The 21,894-nt window shown below is 38.1% G+C and overlaps 3 protein-coding genes across 14 annotated transcripts in view; all 3 read left to right on the top strand.

The window, feature by feature from the left end:
* The window catches only part of LOC128214315 (putative uncharacterized protein DDB_G0282133), a 91,333-nt gene extending 79,095 nt beyond the window's left edge, over positions 1-12,238 (top strand). For all 12 annotated transcript variants that reach the window (XM_052920715.1, XM_052920714.1, XM_052920716.1 and 9 more), the window contains 4 exons: positions 4,317-4,534; positions 5,268-5,426; positions 7,870-8,187; positions 8,513-12,238. In XM_052920715.1, coding sequence (XP_052776675.1) covers positions 4,317-4,534; positions 5,268-5,426; positions 7,870-8,187; positions 8,513-8,655 — 838 coding nt within the window. In that variant the 3' untranslated portion in view covers positions 8,656-12,238. The remainder of the gene's footprint in view (positions 1-4,316; positions 4,535-5,267; positions 5,427-7,869; positions 8,188-8,512) is intronic.
* Positions 12,239-16,876: 4,638 nt separating this feature from the next.
* On the top strand, positions 16,877-17,287 carry LOC128215237 (uncharacterized). Its single transcript, XM_052921946.1, has one exon. It carries the CDS (start codon positions 16,877-16,879, stop codon positions 17,285-17,287), a length of 411 nt encoding a protein of 136 aa, XP_052777906.1.
* Positions 17,288-17,302: 15 nt separating this feature from the next.
* On the top strand, positions 17,303-21,106 carry LOC128215236 (uncharacterized). Its single transcript, XM_052921945.1, has one exon. It carries the CDS (start codon positions 17,303-17,305, stop codon positions 21,104-21,106), a length of 3,804 nt encoding a protein of 1,267 aa, XP_052777905.1.
* The last annotated feature ends 788 nt before the right edge of the window (positions 21,107-21,894 follow it).

Genomic DNA, 21,894 nt, shown 5'->3' with positions numbered 1-21,894 from the left:
GAAACATGAACGCATTTCAAACTGAAAATAGCAGAAGTAATAAATATATATGGATTAACGTGCTTAATAAAATTGATTGATTACTTTAATTCATGGTGTGTAACAATATTAGAACATGTGTCGAATTAACACAAGATGGATAAAATACAATGCTTTTATGTTCTGACGGAATGTTTTAATGTCATTTTAATATATATACTGCACATCAAAGATATGTTTTCTTTTTGTGGGTTTCACGATTTCTTGTCAAGGTGTCTGTGTGTATAGCACTTTAAAACTGTAATGATTGCACTGCGGGTGATTTTTTTTATTACATTTTATTGAACACATGAATTGTTTACCTTGCTCTTTAAACTACAAGTGAGGACAAGCTGCTGAATATTTGAATGAATGTCTCCTCTGGTGAATTCCTTTTGCATGTATGAAAAATTTGTGTCATTAATCAAATTGCAATATATTTCTTAAGTTTTTCTTAAATTCCTGCTGTTTTAACTCAAGATTGAAATTATTGTCCTGATCCTTTTGAACAGTTGAGTTTAAGTTTTTCTTAAATACCTGTTGTTTTAAGCCAAGATTTGAATTACTGTTGTGATCGTTATGAAAAGTTAAGTTTTTCTAATAAATTCCTGTTGTTTTAAGTCAAGTTTTGAATTATTTTTGTGATCCTTAAGAAAAATACATAAGATTATTTTGTATAGTGTACAAAACAAATAAAATCAAAATAATAAAACATGAACAAAAATTGGAAATTTTTGGTGATGATCACAAAATTTTTAAATTTCATATTTCAAAGATATAAGCACTGTATGGATCAGTCTGATTTTCAATATTTTTTTCATTAGAATGAGAATGCAAAATTAACCATGACTTGTGCATTTTAATAAGTTTGCTCCATTTTATATTCATTATTAATCAGATATCTTAGTCAGCTGATTATTGGAATTCTTATTATTCTGTAGATAATGGGAAAATAGATAAAAACTGATAAGGCTCGGGACCTCAATTGTTAAATCAGGAGCACTAAAATTTTATCCATTAAAAACATCCTTAGTTACATCATATGAATATCTCTACTCAAAGTAAGCTTAATATGAAAGCCTGTTTAGAATTTGATTGAAATTTTTCTCGTTTTCAATGATTAATCACAGTCGACACCAACAAATTATATTCAATTATTGAAACTGAAGATCAGGCGAATTATTGAACGCTTTATGGAGCAAGGTATATTTATGATATTTATAATATTTTATGAAAAGAGTGCTCTCGAAGCCTGATACCCTGTCGAGGGTTTATAGTTTGATTATCAATAATGGACTCTTCACTTGCTTGTGACTGTGTTTGTATATAGCGAGGCAGTTTGCTGAAAATGTGTGCTTAGTAAATTAATAAGCAAAAGTTATCGCACATATTTTATGGAAGGTACAAACCTATGTTGTTCTCAGTCGGACGGAGAAAATCATCGGGGATTGATGCTTGTTAGGGAAAAGTCGGCAAATACGCTGATGAATAAGGCGTCGTTTATTTATCCTGAGTGTCCATGGATGTTTCCTGTCAGAGTTCGAACATTACGGCGTGTTCTGTAAGTTTGGATATAATTGCGTATATCATTTTTATAATTGGCATTGTTTCACAAAGAAACTTAAGTTGTATATTTAATGGACAAAGCAAGAACTTCGGCTTTCTGATTGGATGTGATTTATTACAGTCCATTCAGATTTTAAGATTTGAAGCAGGCACATAATTATTTATGTGTCTTGTTTGATGGCATGGTGATTTTTGGCAATTTATAGTTGGAGCTATTAAAAAATAGAGGTCATTTTGAGAGTGATGTTTGTTGTGATTTGGAGATAATAAAGAAATCAAGGGTACTTTTCAGGTTGAATTATGGGAAAGTGGCATGTGTATGTTTGTTTTCACAAACTCACTTATAACGCTAAGGTTCATATTGTCTAGTAAGCATTATACATTGTTTACAATAAATTATAATGTTTCACATGTGATAATTGTAGTATAAATGTTTTACAGGGGCCGATTACTCGAAACTTCTTAAGTCTGTTGTAACGCAATCAAGCTAATCTCACTATTTTTTGTTCTTTTTGATATGATTTCATTTTTTAGAAGTTTTTTTTACTGTTTATTGAAGCTATCTGTCTGATAATCAAGAAAAACTTAAGTTTTATGTATCAAAATCAGTTTAACGTAAGAAATTTTGCTGAACAAAATAAGCTACTTAAGCATATTTACCTTAAGAAGTTTTGTGATATCCGGGCCTGACACTGTTTGGTATTGCAAAGTGATTTACTCTTAAGTCTTTTTCTGATCTTTTTTTGAGGAAACCAAAGCGTTGTCAGAGTCTAGGTGCCATTGTTGTCGTTGCCTTATCATCGTCATTTGAGTGACGCAAGACTCATAATGAACACCAAGGGCCAAAACTAGGGCTTTAATGATTGTGGAGTTGTGGCCCTTAATGAGCATTGGCAACCGTTTCTGTGTTCTTGTTCCAAACTGTTTTACTTCACAAGCTTTCAGTATTGTCATACTTTGTTTATGTTGAATAATGGATCAATTTTGTTTTGAAAATAGTTAATAGCTCAGATTAATCTTAAAAATCTTCTCAGACTTCATGTAAAGAAAAAAAATCACATTTTACTTGTACATGTTCTATTATTTATTTTTTTAATAATATGAATATATTTGAATTTGGAATTCAATTTAAAGAGTAGTGTCACAACTTCTTTCGTTCCGCAAATATTGACTTGTAATTATGAGTCTCATTTGAAGCGGGCATGAATTAATATGTGAATAATACAAAATTGTATATTTAAGACATGCTTTATTGTTTGGGAACAAAATGTTATAAATGTGGCTGTGTTTAAGATTATACCTTTGTTTAATTTTAATTATGTTCATAAAGATTGGGGCCCAATTGATCAAAACTTCTGAAGCCTCTTATAAAAGGATTTAGCTTAGCATACTATTTTTGTATTTCTGTAACTTGCAATATATTTACTTCTTACTTTAAAATTTTTTAGACCTTAAATAGGAATGATCTTTAATAATGGAATAATTGTTAAATAAACAATTTTTCAGTTATTAAAATCGAATTTAACTTTAAGAACATGTTTTGGTTTATTGAAATAAGCTACTTAAGCCTGTTTAAACTTTAAGAAGTTTTGCGAAATTGGGGCTGGGGTAAAAAAAAGTTTGTTTTTTTACACGTTCCATTTATATAATACTTAATAATACTTTCAGAGTATGGTCAGGAGGAAAAATAATTTCGGGCTAGTGAAAACTTCCATTTTTTTTGAAGATCGATCAATAGCATTTCATATTGATAATTTAGATTTTAAAGAATCACTCTATTCCCAAATAAGATGTACCAGCAATTGTGTTAATTTACTGAAAAGGATGAATAAATATCGAAAACAATAGTTCTTATGAAGAATACCGTGTTTAATTTGAAAGAAATGTACAGAAAATGTGGTATTTCTACCACCTTTTGAGGCCTTATATTGATCACTGTAAATCCATTTAATATTTGTGCATTTTCAGCCATTAAATACATTGTTACAATCTTGTAATCAGTAATTAATATTTTCCATAAATGCATTATTTAATAAGTGGTTAAAGGTTTATCACTCTAAATTTATGTTTGTTATACATGTATATCTATTGCAATTTATTAAGAGTGTCAGTTTATTGGTTACAAGGTAACTTATTAGGACTCTAGCTACCTAGAAAAAAGTCCTTTGTCATTCCAATATCTGATAAAAAAAATCCTTTCATTCGGTACCGTGATCTGTCATTTCTAGGCCAGGGATGAAAAATGTTTTGCATTGATTTTCACAGTGATCAAAGAATTGGCCCTATGTTTTTCCATAATCTGTACTTTTTAACGCCATATAGATTCAATCTACAGGTGATTACGTTTCCTGGTAGGGCTATTCGGAGACATTGTGTTCATTGATTTACTTTTCATTTGCAGCAAGCACAAACCTGGTCAGTGCCTTAAATAAAGATTGATTTTGGAGGAAAAACAGCATCATTAAATATTTATAGGACCTATAATAGAAACCCACCTGCCTGCGAAGACAAGACTGTATTTAATTCATTATCACATTTTCTGCTGTGCAGTTGAATAGGACAGCATTGAAATAACGATCAACAAATAATATATTTTAAACAAAAATGGCTGTCAAAATTATAAAGGCACACAGTTGTCCAATTCGGAGTGCTAAGTTTATTGCTGCTGAGAGAACTGCTGGATTGCCATCACTTACGCCGATTTTCAATATTGAAATCTTTCTGCCTTACAGTTCCTCATCCACGCCTACAGTGCCGTACTCAACAGCAGACATTTTGTACGGGAATGAGGTCAACGGAGCAGGTCGATCCTCCTCAAATGATGACCCTCGACAAAACAGCTTTGGGGAATTGGAGCGTGGAAAGTCAAAATCCAGAGACCTCGATAATCCAAACAATCGGCGACCAAACAGCAGAAATGGAAAACAAAAAGCGATATCGATTGATACCGGTAAGTCATTGTTTGCTTCAGTATTCAGTATTTTAGGAACAATGGTGGAATTGATCATTTGTTTTGAATCTTTATGAGAGTTGGCGGTATGAAATATTGAGGCTCATTTAAAACAAAAGCATATGATTGGTACCATAAACAAGTTTTCATGATGCAAGCAAATATTGTTTAAACTGATTAAAATAAAAACAAAACCTCCGGGTGTGAGAAGAGATGCTTTTGAAATATATTGATTATGTTGATTGTGACCAGTATGAAAAAATGGTGTTCATACAGAAAAGATATCATATGGCTGGATGTAATACATGTTTAGCAGAACGCTGGTACAAAGTAATGAAGCAATAGATTACTTATCATATACCTCAATCAAACTTTCTGGACAACGCCAATTCCAACAATCATTATAAGCTTGTCTGTTGTATTTTTTTAAGGAAAAAGAGAAGTATTGAAATTGTATCACACTGTCACACAGGACCTCCATTTAACATCCCTCCTGGAAGACGAGTAGTATTTTTTCAGTGGTGCACCAGGGAATCAAACCTGCGCCCCCTGGATTGACAGCCAAGTGTGTAACCACAAGACCACAGATCTGCCCTAACTTGTACACATGTTTTAAGTGAATATATGTAGAGCTTTAATAATTGTTAAGTTTTTCCCCTTGATGGCCTGAGAAAATGTAAGGGTGTGCAACTGTTAGTGGTGCCCTTGTTTTCATTGATAACTATTTTTCTAGTGACGCCTTTTGATAAGGACAGAGAAGACCCGCTTAAAAGTCTTTCTGCCTCTCTACCTCCGGCTAAGCCATCCCACCACTATCGGCCGAATGGGATTCGCAGTGGAAACAAAGGGGAACAACTCTTCTCATCAGCAAAACAGAATGGTGCTGTAAATGGTGGGTAGCGATAGATTATAAATATCTTCCATGGCCAAGAGTGTAAGATAGGTTCATCCAAACCCGAACGTAGGGTGTTTTGTGGAAACAAAAGTTTACCAATTTTCCACAGAACAGCCTGTGCAAGGGTTGGGATGAAGCTATCTAACACGAGCAGCCATGGTAGATGCTTTCTCTTCCACTTTAGTGAAACATAATTTAGTAAAATTGTATTTAAACTTACTTTTTACATATGGGTAGTTTTATATTTTGCCTGTTGGCATGATAAGGATTTCCAGCATAGCCAAATACTTGGATCTACTTATTTGGGGTGGGAAAAATACTGTTCTGGTAATAAGGCGCCTTTACTAGCTATGAATTTCTACAGGTGAGAGCTGTATTTTTGTATACTACCTCACTCTCACCCAGGTGGTTGTGGATTCAATCCCTACCAGGCAGAGGTTTTTTTATGCCTTTCAAAAAGTCCACCAGTACTGTTTATAACCCAGTTAACAGGCACAAGAGGGATTAAAATCAGCTTTCAGTTGTTTTCACAGTTATGGAGCTATAGAATTAGTTAGTATAAATTGAACTAAATGCCGAAATGCACCTTAATTATCTTCAGGTCTGCCCAAAAGCTAGTGTACTGTAGCAACATTTGTTCCAATACTAAGAAAGTTTTTTTATTTATTTTTTGCTTCACTGAAAAATATGGTCACTAGCCTGGTGCAGCACCCAGCTAAATACAGCAACTTTATTTTTAGTAAAGCAACACTTACTCAAAATAAACACTGACTTTAATTATAAATCAATATCATCAGTGTAAAACACTTAAAGAAACACACACAAAAACCAGCTCTGGTATTATAAATGGACAAATATTGACTTCTTGCCTTAATACCTTAAGCTAAACGACCTTCTGACATTATGCTATAACTCTTTAGTTGCTAATTGCTTTCAAAAGATTTAATTTTTAAACATGAAAAACCGCCTCATAATCCTTTTCGTATGCTATGTTTAACAATGTAAGTTAAGCCCAAACAAAAGGTTGTCCAATATGTAGCGATTGGGTAAATATAATCACACAAGTCGTATGGAAACAATGTTCACAATCATAGAATGACGACTCGCATATTCGATAAGGAATGGATATATTAAAATATAATACATTGAATAACTATGGATATGCCGCGCTTAATTGCTTATAGCTAGTATATATAGTGTCAACTTCATTTGTTTGTGATTTTTTTATTGTCGTGAATTAAATATTTATAATTATATTTGATGATTAAAAGGGTAAACCATGGCAAGTTTTTTAACAAGTACAAAACTCAGTCGTGGAGGAGTAAATCGGTTCGATCTATTGAATTCATTGCAAGGTCAGATATATTTGCTTATGATAAAGAACTTAAATAATGTCTTGTTAGTCTTGGTTATTGATTTGTAAGCACGTTTGAATAGGAGTAGAGATACATTTATGTGCAAGTTTGATAAAATTTAATGTATGTTTTCTTTACTTCTTTAATGGACATTTCTCATTTATAAACTATGAAATTCGTCAGTTTTGTTTGAGAACTTTTTTTTCGTTCAGCTGGGTATTTGTTTTATAAAGTGTGTGACGACCAAAAGTAACTTTCTTATACCATACATGATTTGTTTTATAAAGTGAACATTAGTTTAAAGTGAGACTATAATTTATGATTGAAAGGAATATATCATGGTGATAATTGATTTGAAAATAATTGAGGTTTCAAATTTGCTTTGTTTGAACAAAAGGTTTGGATAATGTTTCAAGCGAAACCAGGTGAATACAATCATTGAATACCATGAGGATAGACCCTTTCATAATGTGTCTGTGTTAAATATTGTTCATGTAGACTGAATGATTTTAAAGCTGCACTCTCAGAGATTGACATTTGTATTTGTCTTTGAATGAACCAATCGTTGCGTAAATATCTGAAAACCAGTGATATAAGACTTGTGACAAAATCTCAGGTCGCAGTTTTTAATATATGCGATCGAAAATTGAAGTTTTGTGGCTAAAAACATTTATAATGCTTTGAAAAAATGAAAAAAAATTGCCAAAAACATCAATTTTTGAACTTTTTTATGAAAAATTGTGATCTGATCCTTTGTCAGCATCCTTATATCACTGGTTCTCAGTCATTTTCCGGTACGTAAAAATTGGCCCCATTCTTAGACCCCAAAAAATAAAAAAAAGTTGTCAAAAGTGAAAGTGAAGCTTTAATGCCTGAAATAAAAAAATATGATATAATATAAGATATTGTCATAGTCTTGATATTGTTGGCAGGACGTCTTGGTATGATATAACATCATTTCTACGTATAATTATTTTTAAGTTATTAAATGCCTCATTGTTGGCAGACCAGCACTTGGCATCTGCTAGCATTGTTTTCTACTTTTTTTTACCACAGAGCTAAAATGTTTTCTTTCAATCCAAAAGGTCGTGAGCAGGATGACCTAGTTGCCATGGGAACACTTTGGAGCCCTAACAACGGGAATGGGTCAGGATCGCTACCCCCAGCAACCTCACAGTCTCAGCAGAGCGGGTACAAGTCAGGCCCCGTGTCCAATTCCAATATGAACTCTTACCCGTCCAAGGTTGCGCCCTCATCGAGTGGTGTGAACAGTTCGTTATCATCATCAAATAACACGCTCAATTCTCAACGCAAATATCCCACCGGCAATAGCATGCGTCCCATCGTCCTACAGAATAACGTCTCAGGGAGGAAGACGAGCAATGCACAGAAGGAGCAGGAAGGTGTGTACATATAGAGAAAAATCACATAATAAAAAAATAAATTATAAAAACTGCAATGATTTGGTAATTTTTTATTTCTTACTAGTTCTGAGTGAGTTTTGACTGCTGCATGCCAAGGTTTTGAAATTTAATCCGGGAGAAAACTTTATAAATACTAAATGAAAGCTGGACAAGCTTTTAAGGATTTTTTATTCCCATACACAAAACCTTTCTATGGATTGAAGCCATATCTTAATACAATACTTTTTTTATTTTTTAGAATTTAAGTTGCTATTAGCAGTACAAGTTTTCACAAGTTTAAAAGAGTTTACCCTTTATATTTCAGACCCAAAATATACAGACCCGATGCTTGGTGCTCCTGCTTCTTTTCAGCAAAGAATTATTGAACTTGGTGCTTTAGAGGGCGATACAGTCCGATGGGAACGGACAAAACGATTAAAGAAAAAGAAACAAGACAGAGACTCTTGAAAATAGTTTATTTTAGTGCATGTCTGTGATATACTTATCGGCTCTTTAGTCTTTCTGCATTTTATCTATTGTGATAATACTGACAGGATGGGCATTGAAATAGGGCGCTTTTGATTGGTGTGAATTGTTAATCGATTAGATTAACATGAGAAATCAAGTTTGGACCCAAGTTAAGAGATGCTTGATTGTGCCAGCTTAGTTGCACCGGTTTAAAACTGGTGAGGTGATTCCGAACAGTTTAGTGTTTGACTAAGTATACTCTATGAAAAAAAAGTGTTTTTTGTTTACATTATAAGTTGAGAACGTCAAATACAAACAGAAAATCAGCCTGAGGATTTCAGAAAGGTGATGCCAGACAGTTGAATACCTTACTGCCTTTATGAAGACGAAATTCTTGTTTTAAAAACATTAAAGCACATCACTGTCATTTAAACAGTGTTGGAAATGTTGCCCTCTCTGTTTTCATTTCAAAAGTATACCTTTCTCTTATAGAGAAGAAATGTTTGCTGCACACAAGAAACTTAAACAAATTATAGATATATTTTCTCCAAGTAAATGTTAGTTGTTTCTCTGATATATAAATTACTCTGATTTCTGAAAAAATAATAAAATGGTTGTTTCTTCAATCAGAGCTAAAATATTCGGCTAAATGTTTCGAAGATTTTTCTTTTAAGCCAATGCATAATAAGATCATTGTTAGTGTTCAAGCTAAAGTATGCTAAACACGAATGAAAAATATTTTCAAAAAACTACTAATTACAGGATATTTACTATTTCAGATATTCTGTATTTTTCTAACATGGATTATATTTATTTCTTGCATATAGGATGTGTGTTTCTGGCCTGTGCTGGAAAAACTCGTACAAACGCATCAACGCGCTACTTCTTATTTTATGGTGTATGAAAAGTACATTATGCCATTTTAATGAAGCATAATCAAATATTAAGTATTCAAGACTTTTAATTTAAAATGCAAATAAATAATAATAAAAACCGTGATTTTAGACTTCAATAGTGATATAATATTACAAATCTTCATGACGTCAGAATATATATCGTTGCAAGCTCTCTTCGGTGAAATGTACAAAAACGCATGTCAAATTTTCAACAAATTTATAATTTTAGGTATGCAAGAAAATATCTATTATGTTTTCCAGTCTGAATCGAAAAATCTGACCCTCGGGCATGCTATGTGGATAGCAACTGACCAAGCCACGTTACCGCCTTTAGCCCTCGGTCACACTGCCTCAGGCCACGTGCATGCCCTCACGCCGGATTTTTCTATCTGGACCAGAAACACATGATATATATATACTTATAATATTACATAGGCAATAAATGAGTGGATTATCATACTGAAAAAAGATTATACAAGATATAGTCATGTCTTCATTTATGGTTAATAGCATAACTTTAAGCCAGTATTACTGTCATTTGCATTACAGTCGGTATTGATAAAATAAATATAGTTCAATATTTACAGTTAAAATACATTTTGTTCTATGTTTAGTATTTATTTTAGTGAAATATCATTAAACATAGAATTAATGAATTGTTAGCTTACTTGAGACTCTAAATAATTAAGAATATATAATGAGATGATTATTAGCATTAGGAATCAAAATACATTTCTATTGTCATACTTTTTACATGTCATTGTTTGACTGTATATATTTTATTAATGCTGGCTTCATATTTGTTAGCGATGCTGTTAAGTTAGTTATGCATTTAAGTTAGTTTGTCATTAAAAAATTAAAGTTGTTTCTAATTTTTTTTAGAAACTTTTTTTCATTGTTACATTGTAAGTCAGAATCAAGCTCTTATTTGTGAAAGGCTTTTAAAAAAACTTGAGGTTTTTCACATGTATAAATGAAAGTATTCTTAACGTTCTTTTGTCAGTAAAAACCTTATTGTGCTTTTCGTCAAATGTATCCCGGCCATTCATACTGCATGAAATCCGGTCTATTCATAGAGCGTAGTTTTTCACTGCATGAAATTCATGTCTTTAAAAGTCGATATTGATTTTATAATTTAGAACTGATCAAATGATCAGTAAAAGTAAGGATAAGTTGAAATTTCAATGCATTGACATTCAACATGGTAAACCATTTTGCTTATGAATTATTCTTAAACCATGTTAAATATCAAATTAGCCATGCTTTTAACATGCTCAAAATTAGAACTCCGCAGAGGAAAAATATTAACACCATTTTTATAATGAAAATGGTTCGGGAAATAAGGAAATAAACTTGTAAAACTTATGTCTTTATAAAATTTTGATATTTCAGTCAGTACTGTTAAAGCTGCACTCTCACAGATTGAACGTTTTGACAACTTATTTATTTTTTGTCTTAGAACGAAACAATTTTTGCGTAAATCCATGGAAACCAGTTATATAAGACTGCTGACAAAAAATAAGATGGCAGATTTTTATATTTAAGTTAAAAAAATTATGTTTAATGAACATTAATTTCCGAATGGAAATATGAAAATCTACGGTCTGATTTTTTGTCAGCGATCTTATATCATTGGTTTGCAGATATTTACGCAAAAATTTGCTCTTTCCAAGACAAAAAATAAAAAAGTTGTAAAAATAGTATATCTGTGAGAGTGCAGCTTTAAGAAAGTTTCATTGTCAAAGTGCAAGAACTTTGAAACATTATTGGGCCAATCGTAAAGTACATTGTTAAAGTTAACACCGTTGTTTACTTGATCGTTGTTAACTTTCAATTATTTTATCCTCTGAAAGTTTCATGGGTACACATGTTATCTGCTCTAAATTTATTTCACAAATATTGGGACAACTAATTCAGCTGTGCTTGTTTTATTTAAATATATCAGCACATAAAATATTTCACTGTCAAAAGTTTACAACTATTCTGTTTTCAATGTTGTTAACTTTAACAAAGTTTTAACAGTTTGGAGCAATTGGCCTATGTCATATTTTTGCACAATAAGGCCATTTTTAAGCTGTAAATTTACGTAATATATGAATTTAAAAGTAAATTATATCCATCAATTATCAAATGTAGAGTTAATATTCACACAACAATATTTGCATTTCTGTGATGAGTATTTGCAATTGCATTTCTACTTCAATGTTAAAGCTGCACTCTCACGGATTGACAATTTTGACATTTTTTTTTGTCTCAGAAACAGTTATATTGGCACCAATGCCTTCAATTCAGTCATATAAGATAACTCACAACAAAGCAGATCTCAATTGTTAAAAAAATGGCCCAAAACTTTTTTTCTTAACGCTTTTAACAATAAAACATATTTTTTCAAACCTAAATCTGAAAAACTGTGATCCAATTTTTAGTCACCCTTCTTTTATCACTGGTTTCCAGACTTTTACGCAAAAATATGATAATTACAAGACAACAAATGAAAAAATTGTTAAAACGTAATCGTTGAGAGTGCAGCTTCAAGCAAAATAAGATGAAACTAGTTTTGATAGGAAGGAATAATACTTACTATGCTGTTTGTTAGTTTTGATCTTTAATGTTTTAAATGTTTTCTTTATGCAAATGTTATGATCTGTATTATTTTATTATTATAATTTATTAAATTTTCAAATACATACGTTTGTTTTTTTCTATTATTATTAAGCTCAATCTGACAAATCTTGTTCAGATTATGGTCTTGTCTGCTTTGTCAAGCAAAAACCTTAAAATTAATAAGAATAGATCTGACTTAATTATTTTGAATTATGGCCTTTTATGACCATGATCATGGACCTATAAACCATGGATTGGCAACTCTCATCTGTGTTAATGCGATAATCTCAAACTCACGCGTGCAGCGGGATTTCATTCCGAGATCTTCCCGTGTGGTCATTCTCGAGACGTCCGACATTGGCCGAATATATACATGTAGGAAAACATTAATTAAAATTGACTCAAATGCGCGGTACTTTCATTTGAGTTGATAATAGTCCAATTGAATCTGATTAAAATCACAGTTATGAATTATAATTAAATCTATAACGAACAAGGCATTTTTAGCAGAGTTGGCGGAAATAACCGAAGATCGCCGTTCGGAGAGATTCGGCGGAATTTTCCGATATATGCCGAGCGCGCGCTAAGGATTGTGGGTAAATTATTATTTCTTATCGTTTCACCGATATGGGGCAGTTGCCAATCCATGGTTTATAGGTCTGTGCCATGATCAACGGATGAGCAGCATTCTCTTGTAGTGTGCTTATTTCGTTAAATAAAAATACTTTGAAATGGGGCCAATGGTTTATGAAGAAAAGATTTTCAAAGTTTTCCTTTAAGACATACCGTAAATGACTGGGTATATGACGATAGGTGGTATTAGACGCAGGCAAAAAAATCCGTGAAAAATCTGAGAGAAAAATTTTAATCTAAGTTTTGGGTTAAAGGACGCATAGTAAATAAGTCAAAATCGTCTATCAATCTTGGCCATGATGTTTGTTGACAGTGACAAATAATATTTTTTTCTTGAAAATGGCGATGGTTATCTTTAAAACCATACAATGATAATGCAAAATATGTTTCATTTTTATTTGTTTCATGTTAGGATAGGCACTGAAAATTACTTAGTGTGACAATTTGTTTCTGGATGGCACTGAAATGTACCTTTTATGACTATTTGTAAGATTTCTTTCTGACAGTATATCATAAACGATAACCTCGAGAATGAATTTGGAAGTCACTGTATGCAAAGACTTTATATTGTACGGGCTTGTTCTCAAAGTGTCAACACCTACAGAAAAGAATAAAGAACATGGAAAAGTGCAAAAAATCATGACCATTATTGCATCAGTTTGTAGTATTGGTATGTTAAACAGGTCTAAAGGCAGTGTGAATTTTTTACACCTTATCGTACAACTGACAAAAATATTTTGACAGTGCCCAACTTTGCTTTCTATATGCATGTTTAATTATTGTTTTATTCAAATTAATATTGAATAATTTTAATAATTTAAATCGTACAATAATTTTTTTAAATTATAAACAACTTGCGATATACCGTATCCCGATCTTCAACTGCCGTTTTAACCCGTATATACTCAATCGATATGACGTGAGTAACTTCCCTTTCTACATAAATCTAAACAAACTCTCGGCCTGAAATTGACCTCAGAAAAAAGTTCAAAAGATTGTTACTGGGTATTATACGCAGGCATTTTTTTACATCGAAATCTGAGGGGAAAAAATGTGTCTAATAACCAGTCATTTACGGTATTAAAAATAAGCCCTGCCCCTGGCGGTCATATTTTTTTATGAATCACAAAGGGGTGAAAGAAAATATATGGTCGCCTAAGGATCATTTCTGTGAATTATTTTTATACCTGGCCAATGATTTCTGAAGAGAAGATTTTCAAAATTTTCCATAAAGTGAAAAGTAGCCCGCTCTTAATGGCCATGTTTTTTTAACATGAAACAACAAAATTGGCGTGAAGGAATTTGACAGAGGGTCACCTTAGGAACACTTCTATGAAAATATTTTAAAATCCAGCCAATAGTTTCTAATTTTTTTCCATATAGACATACAGTGTTAAGAAGCCCCGTCCCCTGGCTGTCATGTTTTTTTACAAATCAACATGGGGTGAAGGAATTCGATTAAGGGTCACCTTAGAAACATTTCTGTGAGATTATTTTAAAATCAGGGCAGCGGATTCTAAGGAGAAGATTTTCAAAGGTGTCCATATAAACATGGTGTGAAAAGTAGCCCCGGCCCTGAAGTGTTTTTGTGGGTTACCATGGCAACCAGAGTTCAACATGGAACAAGTTTTTTGAAGGAATCCTGAAGAGGACCACCCAAGGTACATTTCTGTGATGTTTGGTTGAAATTGTCTCAGTGGTTTAGGAGAAGTTGTTTAAGGAAAATGTTGATGACAGACGACGGACAGTAATTTTTATATCTTACCAAAAATACATTTCAGCATTCAGTCACAAATTTTGATGTCATTATACACTTATATATATGTTTAATGGTTAAACATTTTGATACAAAGCCCATTTTATACAGTGTCCTCCATCATAGACCAGATAATACAATGGCAAGAAAGTCAAGAAAATTGTCAAAAACTTGTACATAAATTTGTCATCTTGGTGTACAACAATCTTACTAACAGATGTATCACATTGCTTACGACACATGATTTTTTGTGCATTTTTCCAATTCGAAATTTACTGGGGTTGCCTACCACGTAAATCCCAGTAAGTTTAAAAGTAGCATCAGTATATTTATCTGAAATCAAAAACAGATGTGATTTAAATTGGGAAACCATACCGTATTTTCTCGACTATAAGGCGATTCGCTTATAACTATAAGACGGCCCCCTAACTTTGCCCATGAAATCTGGTGCTTTTTGTTTCGACTCGCTTATAAGACGGGGTCAATTTTTAAGCAAATCTAAAATGCTAAAATTCTTCCTAATGTGTAAAAATGTTCAAGCTCAACGGACAATTATCGACTTTCGCGGTAACTGTTTTTGTTTTACTCAAAGAAAATGGCGTGTGAGCTCTCTATTTGGAGGTAGGTTAAAAATGAGTACATGGTTACGCGTTCAAGTTTGCAGGTCGTTACTTATCGGAATTTTAATAATTAATCAATAACAACATATGTTTGTTTTAGTTTATTTTTTTATTGAAGACACCAATGAAGTTCTTCGGCAAAATAAATGGCTTCAATAACATAACTGCGAAAAGCCGAGGCATGAATAGGTGTTTGTTTAGCAATAATGCTTTAGGCAATATTGTCCCTTGATTGGCGACGAACATAAAGGATTCATATTCGCATTGTCATTTGTTTGCTTAATCAAATTGACAGTTAGGTACCTACATCATATTAAGATTCCAATTTATTGATTTGATATATCTGTCAAACTAATTATACTGACACGCGCAAAAAATGCAGATATAACGGTACACTGTGTGACGTCAGAGCACGCGCGGTGAAGAGATTTCGTGTTGTTGTTTACTTAATTGCCCCATACTTGTATAAGCAGACGATATACTGGATAGACGAATACACTATGTAAAAATTTACTGATTTTGACTTGAATCTTTTTTTAATATTTTATCGACTCGCTTATAAGACGGGTCCCCTACTTTTGGGGTAAAAATCGGGACCCAATTTCCCCGTCTTATAGTCGAGAAAATACGGTAATGTGCTTATTTTTAAACGGGGAAACCCAGATGAGACAGCAACATGACTGTTGCATTTATTCTTTAAATCATGTAAAATGGTGTATTATCAGCCTCCTACTGGCTCGCATTGACCATTCTAGGCTTGTTTTGAGGAAACACTATTTGCCGATTTTTGGACCATCTGGTGTCAAGCCTCTTTAAAGAATGCCTTAATTTATATAATCATCAAATGTTATGATTACAACATCAAAATCTTGAATTCAGAAAGTGTACATAATTTTTCAATGGCCCTCGTTTAGTTGTGCTGCTTGGTATTTTGATATGATTTTAAGAACATTGGACTTCTTGTTTAAACAGTGAACATTGAAATCTTGTAAGTTGTCATTTATTTTGATTAAAAGGTAAACTTTTTCTTGCAGTAGCTTAATATTGTACATGATAATAAAATATTTGGTTATGGCTGAAACATGCCAGTTTGTGCAAATTAATGAGATTATGAAATATTTAGTATTTACATGGTTCATAGGTTAAGAATATGTAAATAAAAATACATTATTGGTATCAGGGCAGTTTGTCTATGTTCAAATTGGGAATTCAAAAAAGTCTTCTGTCCAAGGGAGACAACCATAATTTAATATTTGACATCGGTGAAATACCAATAGCAACATACTAAACATTGGGGTTTCAAATTTTTAGCATGTAATGCAAATAAATCTCCACCAAGAATCAACAATCAATTCATACAAGGAACAAGACATGTATGCAGATGTGTAACACGCCCCCCTCAATCCAGTAAGAAGAAAAAGAAAAGTATTATACCTGATATGAAAACAAGAGTGGTTGCAAATACCCATGCAAGATGATTAAAATTGACTAAAGGGGTCAAAATCTATCATAAGTCAATGACAAAGCTTGTACTTGCAGTATATTGTGTTTAAGTCCTTAAATGTACATGCAGGTTCTTAATAAAGTTACTTCATCGGTATGCTGCCGCCAAATGAAGGAGAATGTAAACCCCACCCAGTGAGCTTCCCCCACCCTTGCATACTACATACTTTCTTTATGCTGGTCACCAACCCCATACAGTCCGCCACATCATGCAGTCCGCTACCCCACACAGTCCCCACAGCCAATGTGTTCCCCCAGCCAATGTGCTCCTCTCGCCAATGCGCTCCTACTTTCCCATGCAGTCCCCCACCCCATGTGCTCCCCATGTCAATGCCCTCCTACCAGCCCATGCGGTCTCCTACCCTGTGTGCTCTCCCAGCCAATACGCTCCTACTTTCCCATGCGGTCCCCAACCCCGTGTGCTCCCCCAGCCAATGCCCTCCTACCACCCCATGTGCTCCCCCAGCCAATGTGCTCCTACCATCCCATACAGTTCCCCACCCCATGTGCTTCCCCAGTCACTACCCTCCTACCACCAAATGCATTCCCCCACCCTATGGGTGACCCCAGCCAATGCCCTCCTCTTGCCAATGCCCTCCTACTTTTCATGCGGTCCCTAACCCCATGTGCTCTCCATGTCAATGCCCTCCTACCCCCCCCCCATGCAGTCCCCCACCCAATGTGCTCCCCCAGCCATTGGCTCCTACCACCCACTACAGTCCCCCACCCCATATGCTTCTCCAGCCAATACCTTCCTACCACCCCATGCAGTCCCCCATCCCATGTGCTCCCCCAGCCCATGCCCTCCTACCACCCCATGCAGTCCCCCACCCCATGTGCTCTTCCAGCCAATGCACTCCTACCACCCCATACAGTCCCCCACCCCATGTGCTCCCCCAGTCAATGCCCTCCTACCACCCCATGTGCTCCCCCAGCCAATGCGCTCCTACCACCCCATACAGTCCCCCACCCCATGTGCTCCCCCAGTCAATGCCCTCCTACCACCCCATGTGCTCCCCCAGCCAATGCGCTCCTACCACCCCATACAGTCCCTCACCCCATGTGCTCCCCCAGCCAATGCGCTCCTACCACCCCATACAGTCCCCCACCCCATGTGCTCCCCCAGCCAATGCCCTCCTACCACCCCATACAGTCCCTCACCCCATGTGCTCCCCCACCCAATGCGCTCCTACCACCCTATACAGTCCCTCACCCCATGTTCTCCCCCAGCCAATGCTCTCCTACCACCCCACACAGTCCCTCACCCCATGTGCTCCCCAAGTCAATGCGCTCCTACCACCCCATACAGTCCCTCACCCCATGTGCTCCCCAAGTCAATGTGCTCCTCTCGCCAATGTGCTTCTACTTTCCCATGCAGTACCCCACTCCATGTGCTTCCCATGTCAATGCCCTCCTACCACCCCATGGGGTCCCCCACCCCGTGTGCTCCCCCAGCCAATACGCTCCTCTCACCAATGCGCTACTACCACCCACTACAGTCCCCCACCCCATATGCTTCTCCAGCCAATACCTTCCTACCACCCCATGCAGTCCCCCATCCCATGTGCTCCCCCAGCCCATGCCCTCCTATCACCCCATGCAGTCCCCCACCCCATGTGCTCTTCCAGCCAATGCACTCCTACCACCCCATACAGTCCCCCACCCCATGTGCTCCCCCAGTCAATGCCCTCCTACCACCCCATGTGCTCCCCCAGCCAATGCGCTCCTACCACCCCATACAGTCCCCCACCCCATGTGCTCCCCCAGTCAATGCCCTCCTACCACCCCATGTGCTCCCCCAGCCAATGCGCTCCTACCACCCCATACAGTCCCTCACCCCATGTGCTCCCCCAGCCAATGCGCTCCTACCACCCCATACAGTCCCCCACCCCATGTGCTCCCCCAGCCAATGCCCTCCTACCACCCCATACACTCCCTCACCCCATGTGCTCCCCCACCCAATGCGCTCCTACCACCCTATACAGTCCCTCACCCCATGTTCTCCCCCAGCCAATGCTCTCCTACCACCCCACACAGTCCCTCACCCCATGTGCTCCCCAAGTCAATGCGCTCCTACCACCCCATACAGTCCCTCACCCCATGTGCTCCCCAAGTCAATGTGCTCCTCTCGCCAATGTGCTTCTACTTTCCCATGCAGTACCCCACTCCATGTGCTTCCCATGTCAATGCCCTCCTACCACCCCATGGGGTCCCCCACCCCGTGTGCTCCCCCAGCCAATACGCTCCTCTCACCAATGCGCTACTACTTTCCCATGCGGTCCCTAACCCCATGTGCTCCCTATGTCAATGCCCTCCTACCACCCCATGTGCTCCAAAATCCAATTCGCTCCTACCACCCCATACAATCCCCCACCCCATGTGCTCCCCCAGCCAATGCCCTCCTACCACCCCATGTGCTCTTCCAGCCAATGCACTTCTACCACCCCATACAGTCCCCCACCCAATGTGCTCCCCCAGTCAATGCCCTCCTACCACCCCATGTGCGCCCCCAGCCAATGCGCTCCTACCACCCCATACAGTCCCCAACCCCATGTGCTCCCCCAGTCAATGCCCTCCTACCATCCCATGTAATCCCCCAGCCAATGCGCTCCTACCACCCCATACAGTCCCCCACCCTATGTGCTCCCCAAGTCAATGCCCTCCTACCACCCCATGTGCTAACCCAGCCAATGCGCTCCTACCACCCCATACAGTCCCTCACCCCATGTGCTCCCCCAGCCATTGCGCTCCTACCACCCCATACAGTCCCTCACCCCATGTGCTCCCCCAGCCAATACGCTCCTACCACCCCATGTGCTCCCCCAGTCAATGCCCTCCTACCACCCCATACAGTCCCTCACCCCATGTGCTCCCCCAGTCAATGCTCTCCTACCACCCCATACAGTCCCTCACCCCATGTGCTCCCCAAGTCAATGCCCTCCTACCACCCCATACAGTCCCTCACCCAATGTGCTCCCCAAGTCAATGTGCTCCTCTCGCCAATGTGCTTCTACCACCCCATGCGGTCCCCCACCCCATGTGCTTTCCATGTCAATGCGCTCCTACCACCCCATACAGTCCCTCACCCCATGTGCTCCCCCAGTCAATGCGCTCCTACCACCCCATACAGTCCCTCACCCCATGTGCTCCCCAAGTCAATGCGCTCCTACCACCCCATACAGTCCCTCACCCCATGTGCTCCCCAAGTCAATGCGCTCCTACCACCCCATACAGTCCCTCACCCCATGTGCTCCCCAAGTCAATGCGCTCCTACCACCCCATACAGTCCCTCACCCCATGTGCTCCCCAAGTCAATGCGCTCCTACCACCCCATACAGTCCCTCACCCCATGTGCTCCCCAAGTCAATGCGCTCCTACCACCCCATACAGTCCCTCACCCCATGTGCTCCCCAAGTCAATGTGCTCCTCTCGCCAATGCCCTCCTACCACCCCATGGGGTCCCCCACCCCATGTGCTCCCCCAGTCAATGCCCTCCTATCACCCCATGTGCTCCCCCAACCAATGCGCTCCTACCACCCCATACAGTCCCTCACCCCATGTGCTCCCCAAGTCAATGCCCTCCTCTCGCCAATGTGCTTCTACTTTCCCATGCAGTCCCCCACTCCATGTGCTTCCCATGTCAATGCCCTTCTACCACCCCATGTGCTCCCCATGTCAATGCCCTCCTACCACCCCAAACAGTCCCTCACCCCATGTGCTCCCCCAGCCAATGTGCTCCTCTCACCAATGCGCTCCTACTTTCCCATGCAGTCCCCCACCCAATGTGCTCCCCATGTCAATGCCCTTCTACCAACCCCATTAGCTCCCCCAGCCAATTCGCTCCTACCACCCCATACAGTCCCTCACCCCATGTGCTCCCCCAGTCAATGCCCTCCTACCACCCCATGCAGTCCCCCCCCCCCCGCCAACCCCGTGTGCTCCCCCAGCCAATGCCCTCCTACCACCCCATGCGATCCCCAACCCCTAGGGCTCTCACAGTCAAAGTGCTACAACCACCCAATGCGGTCCCCCAACCCGTTTTCTCCCATAGTCAATGTGCTACAACCACCCCATGCAGTCCCCCCACCCGTGTGTTCCCCCAGCCAATGTGCTCCTACAAATCCATGCAGTCCACCAGCCAATGTGCTTCTACCACCCCATGTTGTCCTCCCAACCCATGCGGTCCCTCAGCCAATGCGCTCCTACCACCCATTGCAGTCCCCCTCCCAATGTGTTCCCCCAGTCAATTCCTTACAACCACCCCATATGGTCCCCCCAGCCAATGCGCTCCTTCCACCCCATACACTACACCCCATGTGGTCCCCCAACCCCTGTGCTCCCCCAGTCAATGCGCTACAACCACCCCATACAGTCCCTCACCCCAATGTGCTCCCCCATCCCATGCTCTCCTACCTACCTGTGTTCTACATTACAAATAATATCAAACTTTTTTGCCAGTAATTGTTCAAATAAGAAAGTTTCTGCATGCTGTACCACCCTCTTAAACCACCAAGAACTCCTTTAAAAGCACCTGCCCAATGCTTACCTTAAATGTTTTATCAACCTCAGGAAGATCAAAGACAGCCTTGTCATACTGGAGGCTTAAAGAAGGACCATTTGTACGTCAATCACAAACACTATTGACTCAGAATAAATAGATATTTTTCAAAAATATATGATCAGTCTTCGTTGTGGGAGTCAGTTTTAACTGTTGTCTATCATTATCAACAGTGAACTTGACCCTTGACCTAAGGGGCCCTAAATGCAGCCCCATGAATGTCCTCCATAAACACATCCTAATGATCCTATATACCAAAATTGGTTGTAATATGTCTACCCAAACTTAAGTTATTTAGTACCAACCATTTTTCTACTTTGATCTTGACCACAGAGGCACCAAACACAGCCCCATGAAAAGTCTCCATAAACTCTTCCTATATACCAAGTTCAGCTGCAATATGTCATCCTTAACTAAAGTTTTTCAGTACCAACCACTTTTCTATTTTTAGAAACAAAAACACTGACTTGACCTTGACCCTAGGGATCCAAACGCAATCCCATGAAAGGTCCCAATAAACTCTTCTTATATACCAAGTTTGGTCACCATTTGTCAAACCAAGTTTGGTCACCATTTGTCAAACCTAACTCAAATTATTCTAAACCATAGGTGAGTTTGTGTGATGACCGTAAACAACTGTGTGAAGTATTAAGTCAATTGATCAAATGA

The sequence above is a fragment of the Mya arenaria genome, chromosome 13 (genome assembly GCF_026914265.1).
Source record: "Mya arenaria isolate MELC-2E11 chromosome 13, ASM2691426v1".
In the NCBI taxonomy this organism is placed as follows: Eukaryota; Metazoa; Mollusca; class Bivalvia; order Myida; family Myidae; genus Mya; species Mya arenaria.
This window is presented reverse-complemented; position numbering and strand designations above follow the sequence as displayed.

Coding starts and splice junctions, on each gene's coding strand:
- LOC128215237 (XM_052921946.1), top strand. CDS start 16,877: ATGCAGTCCGCTACCCCACACAGTCCCCACAGCCAATGTGTTCCCCCA.
- LOC128215236 (XM_052921945.1), top strand. CDS start 17,303: ATGTCAATGCCCTCCTACCCCCCCCCCATGCAGTCCCCCACCCAATGT.